Source organism: Girardinichthys multiradiatus, chromosome 7 (genome assembly GCF_021462225.1).
Source record: "Girardinichthys multiradiatus isolate DD_20200921_A chromosome 7, DD_fGirMul_XY1, whole genome shotgun sequence".
NCBI classification, from domain to species: domain Eukaryota; kingdom Metazoa; phylum Chordata; class Actinopteri; order Cyprinodontiformes; family Goodeidae; genus Girardinichthys; species Girardinichthys multiradiatus.
In genome coordinates, this window is record NC_061800.1 from 19,138,558 (window position 1) to 19,148,336 (window position 9,779).

At 37.9% G+C, this 9,779-nt stretch overlaps 1 protein-coding gene across 3 annotated transcripts in view; it reads right to left on the reverse strand.

The window, feature by feature from the left end:
- The window catches only part of impg2a (interphotoreceptor matrix proteoglycan 2a), a 37,513-nt gene extending 29,253 nt beyond the window's left edge, over nt 1-8,260 (reverse strand). For all 3 annotated transcript variants that reach the window (XM_047369766.1, XM_047369763.1, XM_047369764.1), the window contains exons 1-10: nt 7,956-8,260; nt 7,623-7,853; nt 5,035-5,201; nt 4,902-4,927; nt 4,759-4,791; nt 2,619-2,665; nt 1,615-1,676; nt 1,373-1,528; nt 272-330; nt 163-183 (exon numbers count right to left, since the gene is read on the reverse strand). In XM_047369766.1, the coding sequence (XP_047225722.1) occupies nt 163-183; nt 272-330; nt 1,373-1,528; nt 1,615-1,676; nt 2,619-2,665; nt 4,759-4,791; nt 4,902-4,927; nt 5,035-5,201; nt 7,623-7,853; nt 7,956-8,034 (881 nt within the window). In that variant the 5' untranslated portion in view covers nt 8,035-8,260. The remainder of the gene's footprint in view (nt 1-162; nt 184-271; nt 331-1,372; nt 1,529-1,614; nt 1,677-2,618; nt 2,666-4,758; nt 4,792-4,901; nt 4,928-5,034; nt 5,202-7,622; nt 7,854-7,955) is intronic.
- Between the last annotated feature and the right edge of the window lie 1,519 nt (nt 8,261-9,779).

A 9,779-nucleotide genomic window follows, 5' to 3' on the forward strand; every position in this document is an offset into this window, starting at 1 on the left:
TCCTGATCCCACTTAACAGGTGGGTGACTGCACTAAGATCATTAACACATGCAACTAGCGATACATCTAAATCTATCTAAGAAATGATAAGGATCTGTAGGATTAAACACAACAATGTATGAGGAAAAACTATTAAAGGATGAACGACCACTAATAACTCACCACTGGGTGTCCTTCTGTGGTCTACATAAACAAGAAGCTGTTAAATTTCTGCTAACAGCAGAAACGGCATTAGCATGACAAGATGAAGTGTGCTAGCTCAGAAACTGACCTGAAGTCAATTACAGACACACTCTTAAATCCAGGAAGCCCGTCTAGAGCATCTTCTATCTGCACAAACACAATCAGGCATGAGATTATTATTTGCTCATTATTTCTTCTAATTCTCAGTGTCATAATGAACTGGTGGGCACAACCAGACTGAATGAGGCCAGCTATGCTATCTGTGCTAATCGCTAATATAAGATGCCAAGCCTGTTTAAAACATGAACGTCTTATTTCTTTAATATTTGTTTTGAAACTAGTAAAATTACGTTTTACAGTATTTGATTTACGAAACAACAAAGCCTGAGAATTGGCCACAAATCCCAGATCAGTGCCTCATTTTGTTCAAAATAGTTATGTTTTGACCTTAAAAGTCATTTTTAAAAGGCAGCTGCAGCCAAGAATCTTCTTTCATTAGTATAAAAAGCCTTGCTTCTCCATACAAAATGAATCCATGTACACCGCTTCCATCAGACAATTTATTCAAACTTTCAGATAAAGGAATGAAAGCTTAAGAGGCCTAAAACATTTGGTTTGCAAGCACATGTTCCTCTAAAGGTATGCAAGACTGTATGCATACAGAGTGAGTGTTGGTATGCCATGCTGATTTATATACATTGGAAAGCTCCAGAGAAAGTAAAAGAAGAAAGTCAAACACCAGAAAAACAGACCACAATCATCACAAATGCACACAACCACACAAATCAGACAGTTGGTTAAAAAAAACACATACATTACACCTCCTAATTGTTCTTAATGCAACAGAAAACACTCACAGGCACATGTACTACATTTTGCAGGTGCTTGTAAAAGTTGTTTAAAAACATGAGTACCTGTGCAAACGCGTGCATGTGCAAAAGTTTATGTTTTCCCAGGAGATCTCATAAAGTAGTACTTTCAGCACATGAAGTTATTTTACCACTACCAACTGCAAACTATAAAATCAGCAAGTTTTGAACCTGTGCTGCTAAGTTTATCCACTGCTGCTGTTAAAATGTGTTTAGAATTAACAATGCCAGGAATCACCGGGCATTCGCAGGTAGATTATGTTCATTGAGAACGTCCTAATCTCTTATGACCAAACAGAACCAGAAGGAGCCCGACAAACCTTTTCCGCAAGGTCTCTGCTGAGCATCTGGAACTTGAGGCTGGCTGGATCTCTGAGGTCGTCGCTGAAGACCTCTCCAGTCAGGAGGATGCTAAGCTCCACCACCTGCTCTAGCACAGTGGCAGCAGTGGGCAGAATGGGGATTTCGTTGGACAGCTGTATCATAAAAAACAAACAGTCACACAAAGGGAAAACACACACTTTTGTGATGCATTTAATGTAAATGACGTGTGTGTACTCACTGGACTGTCTTCCACCTCTGGTGAAATGATGGCTGCATTCTCCTTTCCTTTGTCTAAATTCTCTGCATGGTATATTTTTAAAATAAAAAAGGGTGTTAATACAGATTAACTCTATATAAATAAATAAAAACTGTAGTGCCTTGCAAAAGCATTCATTGTGCACATTTCTACAACCACCAACTTCAATGTATTTCTAACAATTACCTTCTTGGGACCTGTCCGCTTGAGCTATGTGTCTCTGTAGCTCCTCCAGAGTTACAATGGAGCTCTTCTTTGGTTAAAACTCTCCTTGCCCAGCCTGTCAGTTTAGGTGGTGGGCCATGTCTTAGGCCTTCAGTTGCACCATACTATTTCCATTTTCAGATGATGGATTGAACAGCACTCCATAAAATGCCCAAAGTGTTTTATATTTCGATATTTTATAATCTAACTCTGCATTTAACTTCTGAACAACTTTCTCTCTGATCTGTCTGCTGTGTTCCTTGGTTTTCATGATGCTGTTGGTTCACTAATGTTCACTAATAAATCTGTCTGTTCTATTAGGGCCAGACAGATTTATATCGAGATTAAATCACACACGGGTCTCTATTTACTAAGGGGGTGACTTCTGAAAGCGTATCGTCACACCATATTTTATTTAGGGGTAGCAGATTAAAGGGTGTTGAGTACGAATGCATGACACAATTTTCAGGTTGTAATTGGAAAAAATCTTGAAAACCATGTATTATTTTCCTTCCACTTCACAATTATGTGCTACTTTGTGTTGGTATATGTCAAATAAAATCACAGTGAAATACATTAGAGTTTGTGGTTGTAACGTGATGAAATGTGGACCCTAAATTGTCCTAAAAACTTAAAAGCTGAGTTTATCTTTTATTAAACTCATGTATTTAACATACAAAAGTGTATCAAATATGGCAGACCCTGAAACCACCTGCTAGCTGACAGAAAAGCCCCTGATTAGCCCAGTACGTTGCAACACGATTACCAGCAGTGACACTGACCTAACTCAGGGGCTTCAACAATTTCTGAACCCGCTGGTGTTGGTGTGCTGTAAAACAGGAGAAAAATATTTTACACAAGGTCAGTCCCAGATTACAAGGTCATGCAGACTGTGAGCAAAGATGGGAACAAAAGCTGATAACTTTGTGGATTTTACCTACACATAATGCTAAAAGGAGAGGAACATTCAAATTATTTTTTCTCATAACAAAAACTGCTTCAGCCACAGCCTGGTGTAGTTTATTTTTCTGCCCTACATTTCGTACATCATGGCACAATATGTTGTCGTTTACTGTGATAGTAATACAACTATGTTTTAGATAAATCATTAGATTATAAAGATATAAATAAAACATTCTTTTTTACTTTTTCTCTAACAAACATCGTTCTATGGTAATCCTCAAGACATTTTAGGTTAATTTGCAAAATTGCATTATCATGTTATTAAGATGACAGGTTAAGGTTACACAGAAGGTATTAGGATTTAGAAGTTAAAATTTATTTATTTCATTTATAATGGCATTGGTTTAAATAGCGTAACTGTATAATTTGATTATGGCAAGAAAAGTATTTATTCTATTAAAATGTCAAAACATGTATTAGTCACCATAAAATTACTTCCAACATGATTATTTTTTTCTTTACCAATTTCTGCGTTTGTTTGACATTAAACCGTCAAACAGAGAATGAATCAATGCAGTTAACTCAAAAGCACCATAAACTTCTTTTCATCTTGATGTATTGAAATAACTGACACACCGTGTCACTCATAAATTATACACTTTAAACCCTTTGTGTACAATACCTTTAATGCATAATAAAAAATAAAAAAACTTATTCTACTGAGTTAATAACTCCACCTGTTTACAGATTACAGGGGTATTAGATCCTTAACATTATATTTTAGGCAGTGACTGATCAGTAATAGGCAGTTATTTGCTGCAATGATTGGTAGTAATAAATACTTCAGTAAGCTAAAATAATACCCACAATGTTATACTTTAGAAAGGGAACTTTAACATATTCTTGCATCTACAGTGAGGCAAATACTTAGTTGATCCCCTGCTAATTTTGAACGTTACGTTTCCCCTGCTACAAACAAATGAACAGTCTGTGATTTTTAAGGGAGTGAAACGTTATTGTACAGACACAATATCAACCAACAATCCAGAAAAGGTGCATCATGTGAAATTTGAAAATTGATTTGCATGTCAGTAAGTGAAATTTGATCCCAAACAAAATAGGACTTAGATGTCGGTGGAAAAATATTTATTGGTAAGGACAGCGACTAGGCATTTCTTATAGTTGCCATGTTTGCATACTCAGTAGGGGTTTTGCCCCACTGCTTTGTACAGAAATCCTCCACCACCTAAATCATGTAGGTTCTGGATAACTTGCAGTTTTAGCTCCATCCGCAGATGTTCAGAAAGATTGAGATCTGGGAACTGGCTGAGCCACAACCCCATGGCCTTAATGGGCTTTCTCTTTAGTCGCTCTGCGGCCTTGGTGGTATGTTTTAGGTCAGCGTCTTGCTGTGAAACAGATCCACAAACCTTCATCACGTCGTGGCTGGGGTAAGAAGGTTTTCATCCCAGATTTTATGGTACGTGGTCCTGTTTACCGACCTTTCACTATGGTGAAAAAACCAACAAATGTATCTCCAGCTTCTTAACAAGCTTGGTCAGAAGGTTGCCATCTAACCAAGATCCTGGCAGATGTCTTGTAGCCCATTCCAGTCCTGTGCAGATCTACCGTCTTGTGCCTACGTACTCATAGCTCTTTGGCATTGTCCATTGTGGGAGAGAGTCAATGGCGGGTTTTGAAACTGGAAGTACGGGCAGTTGCTAAAGGACACTCACTGACATGCAAATCAATCGGTTGTACTTTTCTGTATTTTTGATAGATTTTGTCTGCAAATTGAAATTAAACTACATTTTAAATGAAATACTGTTCATTTATATGCAAGTGATGAAAACTGAGAAAAGGGGCAGGGAAACACATGATTATTTTCCTGGCTGTATATCTATGACAAACTGGTAAATTAGATTTATAAATCCAAAAGGTGAGAGATCTCAAGGTGTGTCAGATTACAGATGAGTGGGAATATGAACAGGTAAGGTTGAAGGGCCGTAACAACCTTACCTGCACATATGCTTCCAGGACCTGGTGGGCTCACTACAGACGGTGGGAAGAATGACATGTTTACCAAAACACAGGCTTCATGGGGAGAAAACATGCATGTATCATGTATCAGTGACATGTTAAACAAGCAGAGAGCAATTTACCTTTTTAAAACTGAATGTGACATTCTCTGAAAATACAAAACGATAGAAACTTCAGTATCAACCAGTCAGCAGAAATAGTTACTGCACTCAGATTTTCATTTCTATAAAACCATTAGTCAGTGAATCTGCTTACCTGATACACCAGAGCTTGATGCTCCTCTAATTGGCTAAAGTATCTGCCAATATCCTGCACAGTGACCGTGCCTTCCTGGCACTGGTTCATCCAGCTTTGGTACTCATCTTGCCTGGGCAGTCGGTCCCAGAAGATCTTGAAGGCCTCCCACACGGTCTCCTGGCACACTGGTCACCAGAGAAAGAGGCCATCGGCTTATTAACCGAACCTGCAGGGCTGCTACTTGACAATGTGCTTTAGATGACGTTTAGTGGGAGATAGTTTTAGCATAAACTTGTTCATAAGCAGGTGGATACATTTTAAAATAATTCAAACAATAAAAGGTCAAGAGGCTCAAATGCTGAGGGTTAAAACTAGAGCTCAGATCTGCATTCAGAAGCATGTCGACATTATGAAAGAAAACACAGCTTCATGGCTCAGCCTACTGCACTCTGCTGCATTGTCAGCAGACTGTTCATTGCTGTTAATTTATCCAATAATGCATGTGTTCACCTGCAGATCTAACCTGAAGGAATCTACACTTTTAACCATCACAAGCTGATAAACAAGGTTTCTGTTGGCAATAAAATCTGACAAACAGAAGCTGCTCAGACAGTTACAGAAAGCATTAACAAGTCATCTCCTTTTTGCATCCGTTTGCTTAAGTTGATTTTCAGTGTTTAGAGAAAATGCATCATTTATTTATTGTGCTTGAATTAAAGCCTAAGCAGTAAAATATTATACTAATATAAAAATAATACACTATGTTATACTAAAGGTATATTAGAATGTTAGTTAAAATACAAAATAATAGAAAATTTATTTTGCTATCAGAGATGCTGCCTCACTCTTCTCAGAACGTATCAAATGTCCCTAATCGGTTTTGTGGTCTATTGAAGCTGTAGGCTTCCTGCATCTTTCGGCATGTCATGCTACACTGCTGCCACTGTCGATAGCGTAACCGTGGCATCAAAAACAAAGGGAATCTCCATGCAGGATAAAATCAGGAATAAATAATGAAGGTAAATTTTTGCCCATAGGTCTTCATTTAATTTTCTGATCTAAATCCTGATCACTTGATGAAGTCCCACGCCATGACAAAGGGTGTTTGTGTTGCTTGGTAAAATAGATTTAAGAGCTGGATGTGGACTAGTCTGGTTTGAATTTTCATCAGCTTGTAGAAATCTCTTCCACTTGGTTGCTCAAAGCATACCTCCACAATTATGACTCACCACATAGAAGTCACTTATTTCACAATCAAATTATGGAGAAAACAAAACAACCAGTCAACAGGGATTGCTGCTGTCAGACTATATGGTTTTGTGCTATGGTCCATTCATGTTCTTCTAAGTTAGCTCAACACGCCTTTGTGTTCAGAACTGCAGTATATAATTATATATTTGGACACTGTCATTGATTTAAAGTCATAGTTAGAAAAATGCCCGCCATTATTACTGAGGTATTGCTAAAATAAATCACAGCATGTATAAGAAATGTTTTATCTTTTTAAAAACTTTCATAATAGAAACCAGACAAAGCCTTACAGAACAGCATATTTCCCTACAGAATATCATTTAACAATCAATAATGTCTCTTAATAACATAAGAATTTTGGGCCAATTTAAATGTAATCAGCCTGATAAAATAATAATTTACCAATGACATAAATGACCACTTTATTGGGTAGTTTTTCTAGCACCGACATAGTTTTAAAAACAATTAAAAATAATAATTACAGCCAATAATGGTGTAACATAAATGCTGTAACACATAAATAGGACTGCCTATCTGAAAACCTTTTTTTTGTTTTTTGCGTTTCATTGTGTGCTTTGCACTTAAAATATAGGTATAGCAGTTGCTATAGTCATCACAGTCACATCACCTGTTTGCTCAAACATGTAATTTTATATTTTCATGTATAATAACCATGTCAAAAAAATTGTTATAGATGCCTCTCTTTGCTGCAGTTCTGCAGTGATTGTTTTCTTTGTTTATTTACCTCTTATTTTCTTTCTGTGTATGCATAAATTCAGGTGCTCGTCCAGTAAATAAGTCACATTTCTACATGTTTTATGACTTTCATGACTTCTGAATATCAATACATATCTGCGTTATTGGAATGACGTTCTCTTGTCTTTCCCATTTTGATGTGTGACTATGAGAAATGGGCCTCTGTGTCACTTCATATTTACACCCTAGGTGAATTAGATATCCCTAGACACTCATATAAACTTAGTTATAAACAAAGCCATTTTATATTTTAGGTTAATTGTTAGAGGGTGAATAATTGTAGCATCACAGCACACAGAGTAAACATTTCAAAAGCCTGGTCACATTAGACAAAGCCGCCACCTGCTGAGGCATTCTCCTTTATGAGAGGCCAGATTTTATGTAGATGGCACAAGGTATTTGTCTTTCATTTGGGTAAAGTGACCTGTGAGTGGATGCCAGACTTTCTAAAAGTATATCTCATAAAATCTAATTGCTTACAAGCATCCACACAAAGCCTAGCTCCAATCTTCACACACAGGAGACAAAAAAAATTCAATAAAAGCCATTATTTTGAGTTGCTACTGACTTTGCATCCTGCTGTCTAAGCTGCAGCTTACCTCTGAGGTAAAAGTAGCCTAAATGGTTTGCAACAACTTCCTCAGCGGTCTCTTGTCCACACAGTCGAAGTCCACTCTGATAAAAGATATTCCTTTTCCTTCGAGAGGTGACCGAGTGGCCGTCTTGGGATGCCTTCACATCAGACACCCGGATGATTTGTGGGAACGCCACCGGCTCCTGAGAATAAGGCTCACCCAGAGATCCCATAGAGGTGCCTTCCAGAGTGGCATCTTCACGATCATATTAAAATATTTTAAAACTTTACATTTTTCTGTGCTGCACATACATATTCAGAAAAAGACTGAACATTTGGTTCACTAATGATCCCTTACCTGTGAGTCTGCCCAAAATTATGAAGGTCAGACTAAAGAGAGCACAGCAGAAAACACATCTCCAGGAAAGGCTGCTCATATTAAATCCGTGACTGGGTTTAGATCCGAGGACTCGGAAAAGGATCAAGCAGACATGTCTTTCCTCTCAAGTGATGAGACAGCAGCTTAAGAGTTTGCATAGTTCAAAATTCTCCAGATCCAAAAGAATAACGCTGAGAAAGAATGTGACAAAGGAGCCTATCCTTGGTTCACTCTGCAGCTGCAAGGTGTGTGGGTAACAGTGTAGAGACCAGCCCCTGGCCCAGGTGGACGGGCAGATGGCCTGTGGAGGGATGGGGATTTTTTTGTTCTCTCTAATCCTGTTGTTTTTAAGCCTGTTAGAAGAAGTTACTGGAGCAATGCTGTGACTAGAGGGCACACAACAGGGAGGAAAGGGAGAACGACAACAGAAAGCTGAGGGACACTTTTGAGAAGGGTGTCACTGGAGGCTGCAAGGTGTGTGTGAAAATAAACCCGAAGACTTCTGTATAACATGTGGAAGAACATCAAATCCACTAAATGTTGATCAAAATGAAACATTAACAAAATTAAACAGGAACGAAAACAAGCAGATTATTTCATTTGAAACTTTAAAACTAAGCATCCTCACAATAAAAAAAAACAAATCCCCTGACTGGGATGAAAACTCTTCCAGATTTTAACCTGCTTGTGAGAAACAGATCTATCCCTTCTCAGCTTCAAGTAGCTCTTCTATACATGTAATTCAATTCAGTTTTATTTATATAGCGCCAATTCACAACACATGTTGTCTCAAGGCACTTCACAACAGTCAGGTAATTAAAAACGTGAAACAGAAAGAGCAAAATACAGGTCAGAACAGCATAGGTAAAGTCTCCAAAAAAGAAAGTATAGTTTGAATTTGTTAGGAATTTCCTCTAATACACAGAGTAATTATATTTACAAACTCATTTATACATGAAGACCACACTAGATTCATGTCACTTTCTATAGTCAAGTTCTGCCATGATCGTGTCTGGATATTTTGCCCAAAATGGCAGAGTTTTATGTGTGCTGCAATTGTTTTGGGGTATGTCTCTACCTGCTTTTCATGTCTAGAGACTTAAATATCCACCCATTCTTTGCAAACTATCTCAAGCTCAGTCAGGTGCATGACGCAGCCACCACCACTTTTTATGGTGGTGCTGAGTGTTTCACCACACATGGCTTTTAAATGTAGACCAAAACAGTCCAGTTGTGGTTTAATATATTTGGAGAAACAACAGAGGGCTCTCTTTCAACATTCTTGCCACGTTTCCAAAAAGGTCGGACTCTAGATTGCTCGACTAATAGCTGCAACTACTTTATAATCAGATTTTCCCACCTGAGTTGTGGCTCTCTGTAGCTTCTCCATAGTTACCATAGGCCTCTAGACTGCTTCCCGAAAATTGTTCTTGTCCACTTTATTTACCAATTAGTGGTCTTCTAAAGGCAATTGGTTGCACCAGATTAAAAAAAAAAGTCCAAAAGTTAAAAGGGCCCAAACACAAAAGCCCGTCAGTTATCAAATTTGAAAAAAAGAAAACTATATTTTTTCCACTTCATAGTTGCGCACTGCTTTGTTGGTCTATCAGACCACAGCCTTAATAAAATAAATTACACTGCAAATGTTACATCGCTAAATGCGGGCAATGTGGAGCGAATACTTTTACAAGACACTCTTTTGATGTGATAACCTGTAGCACAGTTTAGTAGGAAGATTATGGAGTCAGACATAGAAGCTGACGGACTGCAAATATACCTGATCTAAGCATGTAACACTTGGCA